The sequence below is a fragment of the Musa acuminata genome, chromosome BXJ1-2 (genome assembly GCF_036884655.1).
Source record: "Musa acuminata AAA Group cultivar baxijiao chromosome BXJ1-2, Cavendish_Baxijiao_AAA, whole genome shotgun sequence".
Taxonomy (NCBI): domain Eukaryota; kingdom Viridiplantae; phylum Streptophyta; class Magnoliopsida; order Zingiberales; family Musaceae; genus Musa; species Musa acuminata.
Genome location: NC_088328.1, coordinates 24,291,927 through 24,308,285, shown reverse-complemented (window position 1 = coordinate 24,308,285; position 16,359 = coordinate 24,291,927). Strand labels below are relative to the sequence as shown.

At 37.7% G+C, this 16,359-nt stretch overlaps 2 protein-coding genes across 12 annotated transcripts; both read left to right on the top strand.

The window, feature by feature from the left end:
• Nucleotides 1-188: 188 nt before the first annotated feature.
• On the top strand, nt 189-2,813 carry LOC103975937 (paired amphipathic helix protein Sin3-like 4). Its single transcript, XM_065094243.1, has 4 exons — nt 189-328; nt 664-1,186; nt 2,366-2,446; nt 2,557-2,813. The coding sequence occupies exons 2-4, from the start codon at nt 1,064-1,066 to the stop codon at nt 2,734-2,736; spliced, it is 384 nt and encodes a 127-aa protein (XP_064950315.1). The 5' UTR covers nt 189-328; nt 664-1,063; the 3' UTR covers nt 2,737-2,813.
• A 1,017-nt stretch (nt 2,814-3,830) lies between these two features.
• LOC103975938 (paired amphipathic helix protein Sin3-like 3) lies at nt 3,831-14,795 on the top strand. Of its 11 annotated transcripts, none has more exons than XM_065094237.1 (24): nt 3,831-4,260; nt 4,663-4,827; nt 4,953-5,121; nt 5,212-5,310; nt 5,393-5,554; nt 5,839-6,148; nt 6,729-6,862; nt 8,928-9,003; nt 9,119-9,148; nt 9,334-9,578; nt 9,670-9,824; nt 10,058-10,182; nt 10,326-10,580; nt 10,721-11,398; nt 11,488-11,561; nt 11,826-12,500; nt 12,586-12,686; nt 12,775-12,913; nt 13,001-13,153; nt 13,586-13,758; nt 13,828-13,939; nt 14,038-14,221; nt 14,365-14,408; nt 14,518-14,795. In XM_065094237.1, the coding sequence occupies exons 1-22, from the start codon at nt 4,217-4,219 to the stop codon at nt 14,191-14,193; spliced, it is 4,230 nt and encodes a 1,409-aa protein (XP_064950309.1). In that variant the 5' UTR covers nt 3,831-4,216; the 3' UTR covers nt 14,194-14,221; nt 14,365-14,408; nt 14,518-14,795. The 11 variants fall into 11 exon arrangements, with proteins under 11 accessions (XP_064950309.1, XP_064950306.1, XP_064950311.1 ...); XM_065094234.1 differs by having other exon boundaries at nt 3,852-4,260; nt 9,316-9,578; XM_065094239.1 differs by having other exon boundaries at nt 3,852-4,302; nt 9,316-9,578.
• Nucleotides 14,796-16,359: the final 1,564 nt, after the last annotated feature.

Genomic DNA, 16,359 nt, shown 5'->3' with positions numbered 1-16,359 from the left:
TAAAAAAAATGAGTTTATTAAGGAAAAAGAAAAAGAGAAGCCAACCCAACCCCTGCAGCAATTATACAACGTGGAAGAAAGGTCCAAACTCCTCTCTGTTGCCAGCTATGTGGGCCCATCACCTCTACTTTGTTTTCTCGATTGGGCTCCACCGGCGTACGGCTGCAAAAGCGCACGATTCCCGGCCGTGGCTTGGCTTGGCTTGCGGTAACTACACGGCGGTGACTAGACTGACAATCAAAGTCTTGCCCCCGTTCGTCTCCTCCCACCCCTCCGCTACCCATTTTGCTGGGGTTCTCCCTACCCACCTCTTCAATCCTCTGCTTTTGTAAGTTCTATACCCTTCCCCTCCCCATCTCCCGATCGCGCACAAATTTCTGGCAGTTTCATTGAGAATGATGAGCTTTTCTTTTCTTTTGGAGGAAAACCTTTAATTTTTGTGTTTTTCTTACCATCATTTCTGGGCGTAAATGTTGCATTTTTGGTGTTCTTTTTCTGCAATGATCGTTGTTCTTCTCTAGTTTTCATCCCATTTGACTTAAATATCGTTTTTTTTTTGTCGTAGAACTCGGGGCTTGTTCTGTCCCCTTTTCTCAATTTTTAGGAATACATGTACAGTTTATATTTTATTTTAAGAAAAGAAATATTTGATTTTTATGGTAGGAGAGGACTCAAGGCTATTTCTTCTGATTGAAGGGAGGAGCTGTCACTTTTTAATTTTTGTTCGAAGATCAAAATTCCTCCGGGATAAAGTCCCGATTTGGCCAGAGGATGCAATACGTTTTGTTCTTCTTCTGAGGGAATGTAGTTCGCTCACTCATTTGTTATGTTTGAATAAAACGAAGATCAAATATGGATGTTACTTCTAGCCTATTTGACCACAAGTGATTTGGCTTGCCCCATTTGTTCACTCGATTAATAATAAGATTATAGTAATCGATGCCATTTCTGCTTTTGCTGCCAATATAAACTTTGTTCATCATCATTTTTGGTTAATTTGTACAGTTTAAGTTATCCACATCGATTCTTAACCGTCAAATTTTATGCTGTTTGCACCATTTAGATGTCCGGGATGAAAATTGTGTTCACAGGAAATCCAAATCTGATGTTTGACTTCAATTCCTTCCTGTCGAGATGGAACCCTGTTACGTTTGAAGAATCTCTCGACTTTGTGAAGAAAGTAAAGGTGAGTCGAAAAAAAAAGTAGTTTTATTCTGTCTTCATGATATTGAGGACTCGGAACATAAAGCACATTGCATTAGGCACTTCTTTCAAGCACGTAAAATTTAAAGAACGTTGCATTAGGCACTTTTGATCACAAAAAAGCCATCTTTGATAATTAATGTACCCATCATGCTAGAAAGAAATTCTTTGTAAGGATTACTTTAACCTAATGATCTTTCTGCTTCCACTCGCCCATTCAGCGCTACTAATTGTGTAAGTGGCAGTTCTATGGTACCAATGATTTTAGTTCATCTAGAGGATGAGGACCAGCAATAATTTTACGGCATACATAATTTTTTTAAATTTGCTCGCATGAATCTTATGTTTCAACAGATAATTTAGATGGTCTATTTTAGTTGCTTGTTGTTTGATTTTTGTTTCTATTTAACATTTAGAAGAATTTGAGTGATGTTGCAAAATCCTGAAGCACATTATGGACTGAAAAGTGATGTTTAATTGTTTCCCACCAAGGATTGTGTGTTTGTCATTGTGTTGTGTCACATTTTGGTTTGGGTTAATAAATCATTAGTCACGATGAAAACCTTTCAGAATAAAGTTCAAGAAGGTATTTCTGCATTACAGTTACGGTATAAATTTTGAAAGAGGAAGTGAATAAAGATTATTATGTATCATGGCCAGCATGACTATGACAGTTTCACAGAGAGTTTCTTGTTTTGCATAAGAAATGAATTACTAGAATCTTAAGTCAAAAAGAGAGATCACTTCAAAAGAATCTTTGATCTAGATTCTTTTTGTCAGTCGGATCACAGTGGGGAATGGGAACAGTAGACTATCATTTCCGGACATCTTAACTGGACATACCTACTTTGCCTTGACATCAACAACTTTTTTGATCGCTAGTGAATTGGTCAAGCAGCTCTGTATCTCTAACCAATATTAATTTAATGGCATAAATAAATTGATATTTTTTAAATAGACAATTTGTGGCTTGAATAAAAGTGTAATCCTATTGGAGTGGGAATACTACTAGCTTTGGTAGAAGTGTTGATATTTACATATACAAGAAATTCTAAGGGGATGTAGAAAGTGATAGCATCTTAAAGTACAACCATACTTCAAATGGTTCAGCAAAATGCCACTTCATTCCATCTTTTATGATCAGTAGGTCTTGCTTTTTCAGGCTCGTGATTACCAGTTATACCTGTCATTGTCTGACATTCTCAGCCAGAAGGAGCAGACACGCCCAGAAATTTACCATAATGTAAGAGTATCGTGACATTAGATGCCTTGTTAATTACAAATTTTTCTTCCTCGCCGAAGACTTAATCGCACTTACCTCTCGTGGTTTCCAAGTTGCTATTTCTCTTTCAGGATCATGATGATCTGTGCAAGGAGCTAATGCGTTTCAAACCTCATGTCCGAGAAAGAAGGATTAACAAGCACAACTCATTCGGAATGTCGCTTTTGCTCATGTCTGTATTTCTTTTGAGTTTGTTCTTAATGTTTGAGCAACCTCTGAGATATGTTGTTCAACAAGCTTTTGGAACCTAGCCTTTCTAACTGGTGCTTATGGCGCATGTACAGTTGACTTTCTCCTGGAAATAAAAACTTTTTTTTTCTTGGTCGAACCAGTTTCTCGAAGACCACCGAATGTTGACTTCTTTGGTGAGAAATTTACAGATGTTCAAAATTCAATTAAAGAAGAATTTTGGCTGATATGCTGCTGATTGTGACTTTGAACATTAGAAGCTACCAATCAAGGTAGCATTATTCCATACTTCCAAACTATCTTTGTGCTGGGAGAGGTTCCTTAAACATGAGCAGCTTGTAAATGATGTAGATATATTACAATTTTGTGTGGTCGGCAAATGCTTCAACCCATTTGTGTACATGAAACTGTGATGTCAAAGAGTATAGGCCATGGTTTAAAAGAGGTATCAACAAAGCGTTGAAGTTGCAGGGAAGAGCATCTCCAGAGTAGCTGCTGATGCTGTGGCTATAACCACAAGAAAGGATACATTTAGGATGCATATCGATGCGTGTGGCCCTTTGTACCCCCTTTTGGCTTATTGCACCTATGACACTATTAAAATCTGTAGCATATCTGAGTTAATTTGGGCATTCGATTCGGAGTTGGAACTGATATGAGAAGGAAACGAATCAAAATGATTCACTCTCTTTTGCCATGTTTGTTCCTTAGAAAATTGTTTGGATTCATGTAATTGTGATACACCCAACATTTATTTGGGTAGGAGAATGAGAACAAGAATTGATATGAATTATCTCGATACATAACATGGTAAATTCAATGATTTAACTCATTATATTGTCATCTATTCCCTAATGCACAAATCAGCATCCATCGACGTGGGCTAAAAGGCCTGATAGATTGTCCCAAACTAAACTAGAAGCCCCCACATTTGGCTCCCCACCGCAACCAGACCCGGAGGGTAACCTCACCTCATCGCAGCTGTCGGTGACACCACCCCGCCCACCCTAGAGTATATCACATCTCTGCCGTCCGATCGCTGCAAGTCACTTGATCGGACGGGGAAGACGGGCTCATCAGCGGCCTTTCGGGTGAGAGGGCCGTCTCCGGACCGAGGTTGTTTCGGTAACTTCACGGATATATATAAGGGAGCTCTCACCTCGTCTCTGTTGTATGATTTTAGTTCAGCTTTCTCTTCTCTGCCCCGCTCGCGTCCGCCTCCTCCTGCTCCTTTAATCCGTGGAAAGGGGCAAAGAAGAGCTCGCACTACTCTCCCTTTCCTATCTCGTCAGCGCCGCCTTCTTTTCTACCGCGAGCTTTCTTCACCTTGATCCCGGAGAATTGCCTCTTTCGTATGAGTTTGATCGGAATTTGAGCCGAGAAAGGAGGTGCAGAGAGGAGAAATATCGAGGACTCGCCTCGTTTCGGGGTTTGATTCGCAGCTTGTCGGTGTAAATAGGGTAAAAAGAGGATTTTGGTGTGGGTTAAAGCTGACCTTGGTTGTTTAATGGATGGTCGGAAGGGGCACGGAAGGAGGCTTTGATGGGTTCTCAGCTCAAGTGGCCTAACGTTCCTCGAGCGGATCCGTAGGTTCCTTCTTCTTCCTCCTCGGCCCATCGTATCAGTTGGTTCGTTTATCGATTCGCTTTTCGAGACTTTTCTTTCTTTAAAGGAGCGGACTTCACTCTGGTTTGTTTGGGTGGTGTTGTCGGTTTGATGGGCGGTATTGTTACTGATGAATGCGATTTTTTTCTCCGATTATTTCGATTTATGCAGTACTTGACTTTGGTGGCCCTTCTTGTCTGAGATATAAGAGGTAAACATAAAAATAAAATTTCATGTGAGCAGAATTTGGAGGAGGGACGAAAAATTGATCCTTCCCCTTCGACCAGTCTTGCTAGTTTTGGTCATTCTCATCCTTTATTAGGAAAATTTTGATACGTGCTTGGATCTGTTGTGATTCATGAATCCTGGTGGCGTTTGTACAGGTCTTGGCAAACCCATATGGCGCCGGCAGCAGCAGCTGGTAGTACTTCCAAGCTGACGACTAATGATGCCCTAGCCTATTTGAAGGCTGTGAAGGATATATTTCATGACAAAAGGGAGAAATATGATGAATTCCTTGAGGTCATGAAGGACTTCAAGAGCCAGAGGTTCAGCTCAATTTCATCTCTATCATTATTTTTCCAACTTTTCCTTTCTTCTGTTTCCCGTTAGACTCGTGTTTAATGCTTCTTTGTTCTGTTTATCTGTCTATTTTGTTGTGAATACCTTGCAGGATTGACACGAATGGGGTTATCATGAGGGTGAAGGAATTATTTAAGGGGCACCGGGATCTAATCCTAGGCTTCAACACCTTCTTGCCAAAGGGATATGAGATTAAGCTACCGGAAGAAAAGAAACCAGTCGAATTTGAGGAAGCAATCGTTTTTGTTAACAAAATCAAGGTATACATGCAGCAAAAAGTTATCTTAGTCCTAGAATTGTTTTGCTAGCACCTCAATAGCTACTCACGTGATATGTATTTTCTGATGCAGAGTCGTTTTCAGAATGATGAACATGTTTACAAGTCATTCTTAGATATTCTGAATATGTATCGAAGGGAGAATAAGCCAATCCGTGAGGTCTACGAAGAGGTATTTTGCTCCCAATTTCTATGCTGTGGTTTATGCTAACAAGTATGCGTGATTTGAACCGCCTGATTGTATATGTTTATAGGTAGCAGCCCTCTTTCAGAATCATCAAGATTTGCTTGAGGAATTCACACACTTTTTGCCTGATGCCTCAGCAACATATGCTCCACATCTTGGATATCCTGATCGATCCTTTGCACACCGAGATGAGAGGAGCCCTGTGATGCCTTTAGCAAGGGAAGATAAGGTACACTTTTTTTTTTCACAAGTTACTGGTTGCAATTAAAGACAATGGTTCTATTAAACAGAGACACCTTTGACCATTGAGTGTTGAAAATGCATTCACTTCTGGTCTCTACTGAAGGAAGATGTCATATCCTACTTCTCTATAGAGTTTTTATGGTTCATGTTTCAACCCAGATGTTTTGTGCTTCTATTTTTTTGTGTGCATATGTTAATAAGACAATTTAAAATTCAATATCTGATCTTTGTGTTTTGAAATAATATGATTCTTGCTTTTTGGTTCTATAGCGAGAGAAAGCTTATACGTCACATGCCAACCGTGACTTAAGCATTGATCGTCTTGATATGGAGCATGATAGTCAGAGAAGGCATGCAGAGAAGGAAAAGGATAGGAAAGAAGATAGGGACAAAAGATATCATGAACGTGATGAAAAGGAATTGGAGCATGATAGTGGAGATTTAGACAATGAACAGTGTAGGCGTAAACTTCCATCTAGAAGGGTGGATGACCCTACTGCTGAGCCGATGCATCAAGGCGGTAATATTGCCATGAATAGCATTTCAGCTTCACAATTTGATGATAAAAATGCTTTGAAGAGTGAGTCTTCTACCGTTTGTTGTTTGTTTTAGATGTCAGTTTTGAATGCATCTCTGGTTGTGGTATCAATATCATACCATATTGTTTACAAGTGTGATGTATTTACTAAAAAAATAAAAGAGTTATGTTTCTGTGTTCACTTATCGGCGGATGCTGTATTATAATTTAACCCTGAGCATTGTATGTTTCCATCTCTGCTATAGTTGTTGACTGTTACTATGGATTCTATATCATCACATCAATTCTCAACACTTTTTGATGATTCTCTGGGCTCATTTTTTGATTAGTGCTTGCTGTGGGCTTGATGAAGTGTAAATATACACTTCACTGAACTCCCATGAAATTGATTCTAGTAATAGATATCTACATTGGGAGAGAGGCCGGAAGGTTGTCTAGTGAAGTTGCAGTGTTCGTGCAGTTAGGTCCTAGAGTGTGATTGTTAAAATTACTTGGTTAGCTTTATCATTAGCTGGGTACATTTCGGTTGTCTATTTAAAGCTCATACAAGCAATTAATGATTCTCTAAGACAAATGTTTTGTTCTTGTAATACTTTATCTTCTGTCGATTTCAATGTGACAGGTGTATATACCCGAGAATTTAACTTTTGTGAGAAAGTCAAGGAGAAGTTGCACCGTGATACATACCAGGAATTTTTGCAATGCCTTCACATATACAGCAAAGAAATAATAAACAGAACAGAACTAAAGAATCTGGTACGCTTTTTGATTCTTGAGGCATCCATAACTATGGTGACTGTGCTGGTCTTGTAACTTCTTACTTTGAAGCCCAACAATTTCTACTTGTGATAATTGATCTCTTGAAGTATCTTTATATTTTTACTCCTTTATATTTTTCACCTTCAATTTTAAATAACTTGATGTTTTGAATGACTCAGTATCTAATGTATTAAATCTGCTACCTAAGTTTGACATAATAATGCATAAAGATATGTGATGGCTGAGAAATACATACCACAGGGTCTACTATGAAATGAGCTTATAAAGTGTGCTCATTTGAATGAATGAATCATGATTTCTTAGAGATTGTAGATTATCCATGTTAGCTGGATAAAAGTCAAAGGACATTGTATTTACCATAGGAAATAGAATCCACATATTGTACATCAACTTGCCATTTTCTTCCCAAAATAAGATTTTTGGGCCTACTATTGCCATTCCTTGATTAGTGCAAGGAAAGTTGTCACAACTTGTCCTGATAGGCTTACAAACTCCAACTCATTATCAACTCTCAATGTGGACTATTGGGTATCACAATCACCCCCATGAAAAACTTTAATGCCCTCGTCAAGAGCCAGAACTGTATAGAGTCATTCCATGGTGGGCAATATGTGTGGCTCATGGCCCAGTGGTTGATGTGCCTTTGTTACACGGAGTTCCTTTCTGCTTGAAACATGCTTAATGACCATAAAATTGATGATTAAGATGTGAAACAAACAAACGGCTAAAATTTATCACCATGAAAATGATGATTAAGATGTGAAACAAACAAAACCATAAAATTAATCTTTTAAGCAACAATTCAAGCAACTGTTTTCTAATAAGGCCAGTGTATGCACTTTCTCAATGCTGTGCATGTATTACAAAATGTGATTACTGATCCCGAAGAGACTGCCCCAGAATATTTTTCAGAGATAGTATGTTGAATGACCATAGAAAATATGTAAATATGCCCATGAACATTTGTAGCATTCCAAGTAGAACTGTCTGCTGAACTATCTTACAACACCCTTATTGGACTCAAGGTTGAATGTGGAGCAATACTGTAGTAGGAAAAATTAGACAGACAACACGGACCCTGTTGGCATGCCTGACAGAAACATATGTTGAGGCCTCATATTCGAAGCACATTATGATTAGATGTACAGAGGATACTTTAGGTTGTCTTATGTTAAAAATATTGATCACAAATGATGGTCTTATTCTGGGATGAGCTATTGCATATGTTCAGTGGAAATTTAGAAGTATTTTCTTAAGCTGCTACATGAGATGAGATGATAGCATCTAGAGGTTAATTTAGTACATACCTGACCTAGCAACACAAGGCTTGTCTAACTGCTTACAATTCATTGCATCATTTACTTGATATTTGTGACATTTTGATAATGGTGGCTGAATCAGGTGCAATTTCTTTTTCATGAAAGATATACTTTTGACGTACTTTTTGTGTTTATGATAAACTCCATGTATCTGTAGAGATATAGTCAAGTTTCTATTGGTTCTTTTATCATTTTATCTCTAATTGTATGTATCTTTGGCTGTGAAGCTAGTAACTCTTTCATACCTACATTCTGTTTTTGCATACGACTAAACTTTTTGAGATACATTTTTGTGTAAAAATCAATTGTGTATACTGTATCATGACATGTTATAATCAGTTGCAATTCTTAAAATTTTGATAACAGGGTATATTAAAAATCATGAATGAAGCTTCTGTTAGTTCTGTCATTTTATTAATGGATCGCATATATGCATAGTGTTAGACACAAACTTTAACTAGTGTTATATATATACAGACATTAAGATATGCATACATAAGACTCAATTTCTTTTCTCTGTGAAATGCAATAATTGTAGCCGCACCTGATAGTTTCTGTTTTTAAAATGAGAGAATCTGATGATGATTGCCATTAATATTTAATGCTTTAAAAAGTTCTGCTTAAATTGTGCCTTTCTGTGTTAACTTCTTTATCATAGACCCTTAGCACTTGAAAATGTAGGATTTTTTATTGCTTCTGAAATTTCATGCCTTCTGTTACAGGTAAGTGACATCCTTGGAAAGTATCCAGATCTCATGGAAGGTTTCAATGAATTTTTGGCCCATTGTGAGAATATAGGTGGGTTTATACATCTTCCTGTTGTTGGGAGTCCATCTATTTTTTACATGTTTTTTTATGATATTGTTAGTCATTGTAGGCCTTCATAGTTTTCTAAATGAAACCTTTTCTGCAGATGGATTTCTTAAAGGTGTAATCAACAAAAGTATGTCTGCAGAACTTATTTCTCCCTTATGTTTGTAGTTAAAGTTGGTTGACTTCTTTTTTCTGGAGAAGAAAGCTGTTCTCTGTCTACTTAAGAAGTTCAAGAATTTTAAATATATGATTTCTGTTCAGTTCATTAAATAGTATGTTGTTGCTTAATACTAACAGAATTCCTGTGCAATGAAGGACACATGGCTACGCCGATTAAGATAGAGGATAGAGACAGAGAAAGGGACCATGAAATAAATGATCGGGAGAAAGATCTTGAAAGAGAGAGAAACTTTGAAAGAGAAAGAGGTGATAAAGGTGCCGCTCACAAGGCTCCTTTAATTTCAAACAAAGAAAAATATAATTTATGGAAACCTATTTCAGAGCTTGACCTTTCAAATTGTCAACGTTGTAGCCCAAGTTACTGTCTTCTGCCAAAAAATGTAATTGTTGCACTTTATTTTTCTTTTGCAATTTTATATGTTTCACTTGTCTTCACTTTTCATGTTCATTGTTTTGATTGTTGCTTGTCAGTATTCAATACCTCCTGCTAGCCAAAGGACTGAACTTGGAGAGTCAGTATTAAATGATGTATGGGTATCAGTGACTTCAGGAAGTGAGGACTACTCTTTTAAGCACATGCGCAAAAACCAATATGAAGAAAGCTTATTTAGATGCGAAGATGATAGGTACTAGCTTAGACACTTCAAATCTATTGTCCCTTCTTTCGCAGCCAAATATTGATAGACAAGAGTTCAGTCATTCATGACAAGAATGCTTTTTACCAAATGTTTGTTGATGATTTGCTATTTTACTGTATATTGTTCTTTATTTCAGCTGGTTTACTTCATACCAGTCTTGTGATAGTTAACGACTACGTCACCTATCAATGACTTCCATTTTCTCCATGAGATGTTTTCAGATTTGAGCTGGATATGTTGTTGGAATCGGTGAATGCGACAACTAAACAAGTGGAGGAATTGCTAGAGATGATGCAAGACCCAGTAAAATCAGAGAATCCAATTCACATTGAAGACACTCTTACTTGTTAGTATATTTGATATTTAATTGATGACGTATTTCTTGTCAAGTGTATTAGGTTTCTTTCAACATATAGTTATGTTGTTCTGAATTTTCTGCTTTTAATCACTTTGTTTTGGATTTTCTTGTTTGTTTCTCTCCTCAAATAGCTTTGAATTCGAGATGCATTGAACGATTATATGGAGACCATGGTCTTGATGTCATGGATGTACTTCGCAAGAATTCTAGTCTTTCATTGCCAGTCATACTAACACGCCTGAAGCAAAAGCAAGAGGAATGGACTAGGTGCCGTTCAGATTTTAATAAAGTTTGGGCAGAAATATATGCTAAGAACTATCACAAATCACTTGACCACCGTAGTTTCTATTTCAAGCAACAGGATGCAAAGAGCTTGAGCACAAAAGGTATGTATGTTATCTTTTAATAACTGTTTTGGTATAATATAAAAATATTTTTTTTAAGGTGATAAGTTCTAAATTTGGGTTTTATAATTCATTCTATTGATGTAGCCCTGTATAATATCTTGCATATGTTGTCTGAGCAGCTTTGCTGGCTGAGATTAAAGAAATTAATGACAAGATGAAGAAGGAAGATGACATTGTTCTTTCCATTGCAGCCAAAAATAGGCAGCCTATAGTTCCCAATATGGAATTTGAGTATATAGATCTAGATATCCATGAGGATCTATATCGGATCATTAGATATTCATGTGGAGAAGTTTGCACATCTTTGGATCAGGTGGACAAAGTCATTAAGTTTTGGACTACATTTCTGGAGCCCCTAATGGGTTTTCAACCTCAAAACCGAGGTGCAGAAGGCATGCGAGATGTAAAACCTAATAGTCATTCTGGCAAATCCAGTATTGCTGGTTTGGTTAAAAGCAATGGGAGTCCTGATGCTGATGGCACAGGTGCTACCAAGCAAAGTAATGGTGGTGAGAATATTCAATCTGAACAAGTGGCTTCATGCAGGACCAAGTTAGCAAATGGAGACACAACAGTTGCTGGGAATTGTTTTCATGATGTGGGTCGAGCCAGTCATCGTGTTGGAAATCTTTGTAACAATCCACTTCAGAGAAGGGTACAGGGTAGTGCTCCCAAGGCTGATGAAAGCTCTGGAATAACTGTGCAAAATGTGTCTGCAGAACATTTGTCAGATAACACTTCTTTTGTTGGCAGAGCTGAAGAAAGTCACAGTAGAACAAACCTGGAGACTGTATCAGGTTCAAGGGCTACAGTTTTTTTAAATTTAATTTACACTCATAACCGTTTTGTTTCCCCTTAAGCTTACTTCTTTTACTTTCTTTGGAAGGGGTTGGTGGTGCATCTTTACAGACCAGCCACTGTGGAACAGAGATGCTGGTTGAACCTCGAGCTTATTTAGAGGTATAAATTTGCAAGTTTTGTTTTGAGTTTTCCAGCTCAGGTACATGGCTTATGATTAATGTTCAAGGGCTACAGGTTCAAGGACTATTATATATATATATATATATATATATATATATATATATATATATATATATATATATATATATATATATATATATATATACATGCATACACGAACCCAATTGCTGTTTGCCCTTTAAGAAAATTTTTATGTTTTATCTTAGAATTGACAATCTCATCTAAAACTTGATGTCTATCCAGGTTGGACAAACTGGAAGGTCAATTATATCGGTGAATTGTGGTGGCACTGCTGAATGCAACAAAGGTGACGGACCTAATGAAGGTTCCACTTGCCTTAACAACCTCAAGGTTGAAAGAGAAGAAGGTGAATTGTCGCCGAATGGAGATACTGAAGAGGATAATTTTGCGGCTTTTGAAGATGCTGCTATAAGTGTAGCTCCTAAAGGGGGGGATAATTGTGCCAGCACACAGTACCAAATCAAACCTGGAGAAGTTGAGGTTTCCTGTGGTGAGGCTGCAGGAGAGAATGATGCTGATGATGATGATGAGGGTGAAGAAAGTGCTCAACGGTCTACAGAGGTGAGTGAAAATGCATCGGAGGCTGGTGAGGATGTTTCTGTCAGTGAATCTGGTAATGGTGAGGAATGCTCCCATGATGTTCATGAGCAGGAAGAAGATGATGTTGTGCATGATGATCAGGATGCAAAGGCTGAAAGTGAGGGTGAGGCTGAAGGAATGACTGATGTGCAGGACGTTGAAGGGGAAATTATGTCATTACCTTTCTCAGAACGTTTTCTTCACACAGTGAAACCTCTGGCAAGGCACGTGCCTGCAGCATTACATGATAAAAAAGATAGTTCTTCCCGTGTCTTCTATGGAAATGATTCCTTCTATGTGCTGTTACGGCTCCATCAGGTCAGTTGTTTTTTTTTTTTCCCATTTGGTTAATTTTGGACCATATTTAAAAAAGTAGTTTATAGCTTTGTTATATTCTTTGCAGGCTTTGTATGAAAGGATACTCTCAGCCAAGACAAATTCATTAGCTGCCGAAAAGAAACAGAGAAGCTTCAAAGATACAAGCCCTCCTGATTTATATGCCAAGTACCATTTAATGACAATTATGTCTCCGACCTTTTATCTCCCTTTTTGTGTATTCCCATGTGTGAAAGTCTCTAATATGACTTTGCAGGTTTATGAGTGCTTTATACAATCTACTTGATGGTTCTGCTGACAATATGAAGTTTGAAGATGATTGCCGTGCTATAATTGGAACTCAGTCCTACGTACTATTTACATTGGACAAGCTAATCTATAAAGTTGTTAAACAGGTAGTTATGGACATAAACTATTAGATGGTTCATGAAGAATTGTATCCTCCTATTTCCGTAAGCATGCACTTACCTTTAATTTTTTAGCTTCAAGCAATAGCCTCAGATGAGATGGATAATAAGATTCTCCAACTCTACTCTTATGAAAAATCAAGGCTAGCTGGCGGATCTTTTGATATAGTTTATCACGAGAATGCTCGAGTGCTTTTACATGATGAGAGCATATACAGATTTGAATGTGTGAGTTTCCCAATCTTCTTTCCTCCTCCCTTGCATGTTTAGGGAAATAAATTTCCAGTTGCATCATTCATGTCTTTCTGATGTGGATTCACCATCGGACAGTTGATTGCCAAGGAATTGCTGCTAAGAGTCAGTACTAGAAGCTACTTTTTGTAGTATTCCATATATTGATCTTGCTTTAGCAGGCCAAAAGGGGTATGCAATTAGAAAAATGTAATAGGGAAGTCCTGTTTCAAATATCTGAGCAGAAATAGATTAGCACTTACAGAATATGCAGCAATAGGTCATAAATGTCCCAACTAATCAGGGTCTGCTACATGGACCTTTTTCCCATCATTCCACCCTGTTGAGTGTAATATCTGTAATTAAACACTTACGAAATATGGATATTTGAAATAGTTTATCTGTCCTCAAATATTTTGGCTTTTTCAGGTTTCTCAGTCTTCACATGTGGCCCGACTATCAATTCAGCTCATGGAATATGGACATGAAAAGCCCGAACTCACTGCTATCTCAATAGATCCCAACTTTTCGGCATATCTATACAATGATCTTTTGTCAAGTGTCTCAGATAGGAAAGGAGTACAAGGCGTCTTCCTTGGAAGGTAAGGATCATGGTGGTTTATTATATGTTCTTCCAGAACTCAATGTTTTAAATGGCTGACGATCGGTAGGAATAAACGCAAAAATGGAGGTGCTGATGAGTACTCTGCTACTTGCAAGGCAATGAATGGGTTTCAAGTTATCAATGGTTTAGAATGCAAGATATCTTGCAGTTCTTCTAAGGTGCTTGATTGAAAGTTCTACTAGAAGTCCCAGTCCTTGCTCAATTCTGGATTTGTAAGTTGTGTATATCTTACATAATTTTATTGTTTTCTTCTCAGGTGTCTTATGTGCTAGACACTGAAGATTTCTTGTTCCGAGTGAAAAAGAAAAGGCGATGTTCATGTGGAGGGACCATCTTTGGTGATCAAGTGCAACCTTCACAAGTACATGATGCAAAAATACATCGATTTTATCGCTTCTTAGCCAGATCCTAAGGCGTCATGCCAAAAGAGAACTGATAAGGTTATTTTTTCTTAGCATCGTTTCCTGTTTGTCACTAATCTGTCATCCCTTCTTAGAAGTATGGGATTACCGCTGGTTTAATAGGATAGCTTAGATTAAGCACTTACATCAGTCACTTGAACTATAACTCTTATCATTTCCAGAGTCGCTTCAAATGCAACTTCAGTATCAGCAACCACAGAATTTGGTAGGATAGGAGTTCAAGTAATTATTGTGATTTGTAATTTCGACTGCCTTCCTTGTTTCCATCTGAGCAAGTTTTCGCCACCAATTTGATATTTCCCTTTCTCGTGCAGGTTGCTGTTTGTCATGAGTCCAAAGACTACCCTAACCAGCAATTTGGTGCATACGTCAACTGTTTTTTAAACTTAATTCTAGTGGCTTTTGACATAAAAAATGTGTATATATGTACCGGACCCCAACTTTCTTCCTCTTACATGCATACCCAATGTTTCTTTCTTTGCCCAGCCATTGGCTCTCATATTTCTAGTCCATCTGAAACCCAATGTAACATTTAGATGTATACAGCTTATTCCTGTAACCAGTGTAGCCATTCGTGGTCTTATTTCCTGCATGTCATCCTTAACAAGTTCTGGTGAATTGGGGCATTTGGTGTTTGCGAAACCTATTGGAACAGGAGGTGGTTTTCATGTGGACATATATATGCAGAGAGAGAGAGAGAGAGAGATCTTATGACTGTTAACATGTCGGCCTGGCTGAAGATTCCTCGACTTAGAATTGCTATGCTACTTGCGGATAACAAGCGAGAGTTGTTCACAGCTGGAGCAGCATGTGAATGTGATGGTACAAAGAGGGGTTACTTATATATTATTCTTTATAGTTAGATTTGTTTAGTATATTAATTTCTGGAGTTAAAAATTTTATATTAAAATATCTATAGTTATCAAAGTGAAATATCTAATTTTATTTATTCTTGATTTTACTGATGGAAGTATGAAAATGATGAGCAAAATAATAATTGTAATGTCTCAATTACGTTTTCGATAGTGGTAGATAGTGATGTTGTTGGGGGTCGTGAGTAGTTGTTGTGAATGAAGAGGAAGAGTAACAACGAGAGGTGAGGCAAAGGGAAAGGAGAAAGAGGATGATGCATATGTTGATGCTCGATAATTGTGTTGGTACCAATACAAATATAGAGCGACAAAAGGATCACTCGGTATTTACATCGACGTTAGGATCACTTGGTATCTGCATCGACATAGATATATATGCAGAGTGGCGTCACTCTATATTTGCGTTGGCATCAACAACAATGCAGGAAAGAGTGGCGTCGCTTTGTATTTGCATCGACGCTGATGTCAATGCTAATGCCGCTTTGTATTTGAGCGACGTTAATGTAGATGCAAACGACAAAAGGATCGTTGGACATATACATCGATGTCGACATAGATGTAGAGCGACATCGTTCTGCATCTACGTCGATGTTACGATACAATTACCAAGTAATATCGATACATATGTAGAGCGTCGACATCTATGTCGTTTTCTTACTCATCTCTTTTTATTTCATCTCTCGTCGTCGCTTTTTTTTCTCATTCACAACAGTTATCCGTGGCTCCCAGTGGTATTACCGTCATCCGTCACCATAAAAAACATAATTGAGACATTAACATTATTTTTTTACATATCATTTTTATGTTTCGATTGATAAAATCGATGATATTAGGGTAAATAAAGTTGGTTATTTTATTTTCATAATTATAAGAATATCATTGATGGCCTATGTGCATTTTTTGTTACACCAATCAAATATTTATTTTTGAGGCTTCACCAGCGATCACTTTCCACAGACCCGCCTATCAGATCAATCACCAAGGATTTGTGAACAGCAGATCAAAGACTTGCCTCAGGTTAATGGTTCAAAACCTTCTTTCTTCCTTGTTTTCCTTCCTGGTTGTCGAATGGGAAGCGTGTGGCTTACCACCATCGCCTTCAACGAAGATTATCAAATATAATCGAAACATCCACTAATTGGTGAGGGTGTGCAGCATTTTCTTTTTCGTATTGATTATTTAAAGCGAATTAAATCCTAAGTAAAATATTAGACGAAATGAAATAGACAAAATCCTTTCTTACGCCACGGCTAAATCGTATGCTACTACTAATTCATTATGTGA

Excerpts from the sequence above, each read along its gene's own strand:
- LOC103975937 (XM_065094243.1), top strand. The coding sequence starts at position 1,064 with ATGTCCGGGATGAAAATTGTGTTCACAGGAAATCCAAATCTGATGTTT. Across the intron at positions 1,187-2,365 it reads ACTTTGTGAAGAAAGTAAAG|GCTCGTGATTACCAGTTATA; the intron begins GTGAGTCGAAAA and ends TTGCTTTTTCAG. Across the intron at positions 2,447-2,556 it reads GCCCAGAAATTTACCATAAT|GATCATGATGATCTGTGCAA; the intron begins GTAAGAGTATCG and ends TTTCTCTTTCAG.
- LOC103975938 (XM_065094232.1), top strand. The coding sequence starts at position 4,414 with ATGCGATTTTTTTCTCCGATTATTTCGATTTATGCAGTACTTGACTTT. Across the intron at positions 4,828-4,952 it reads AAGGACTTCAAGAGCCAGAG|GATTGACACGAATGGGGTTA; the intron begins GTTCAGCTCAAT and ends AATACCTTGCAG. Across the intron at positions 9,149-9,315 it reads TAAAGGTGTAATCAACAAAA|AATTCCTGTGCAATGAAGGA; the intron begins GTATGTCTGCAG and ends TAATACTAACAG.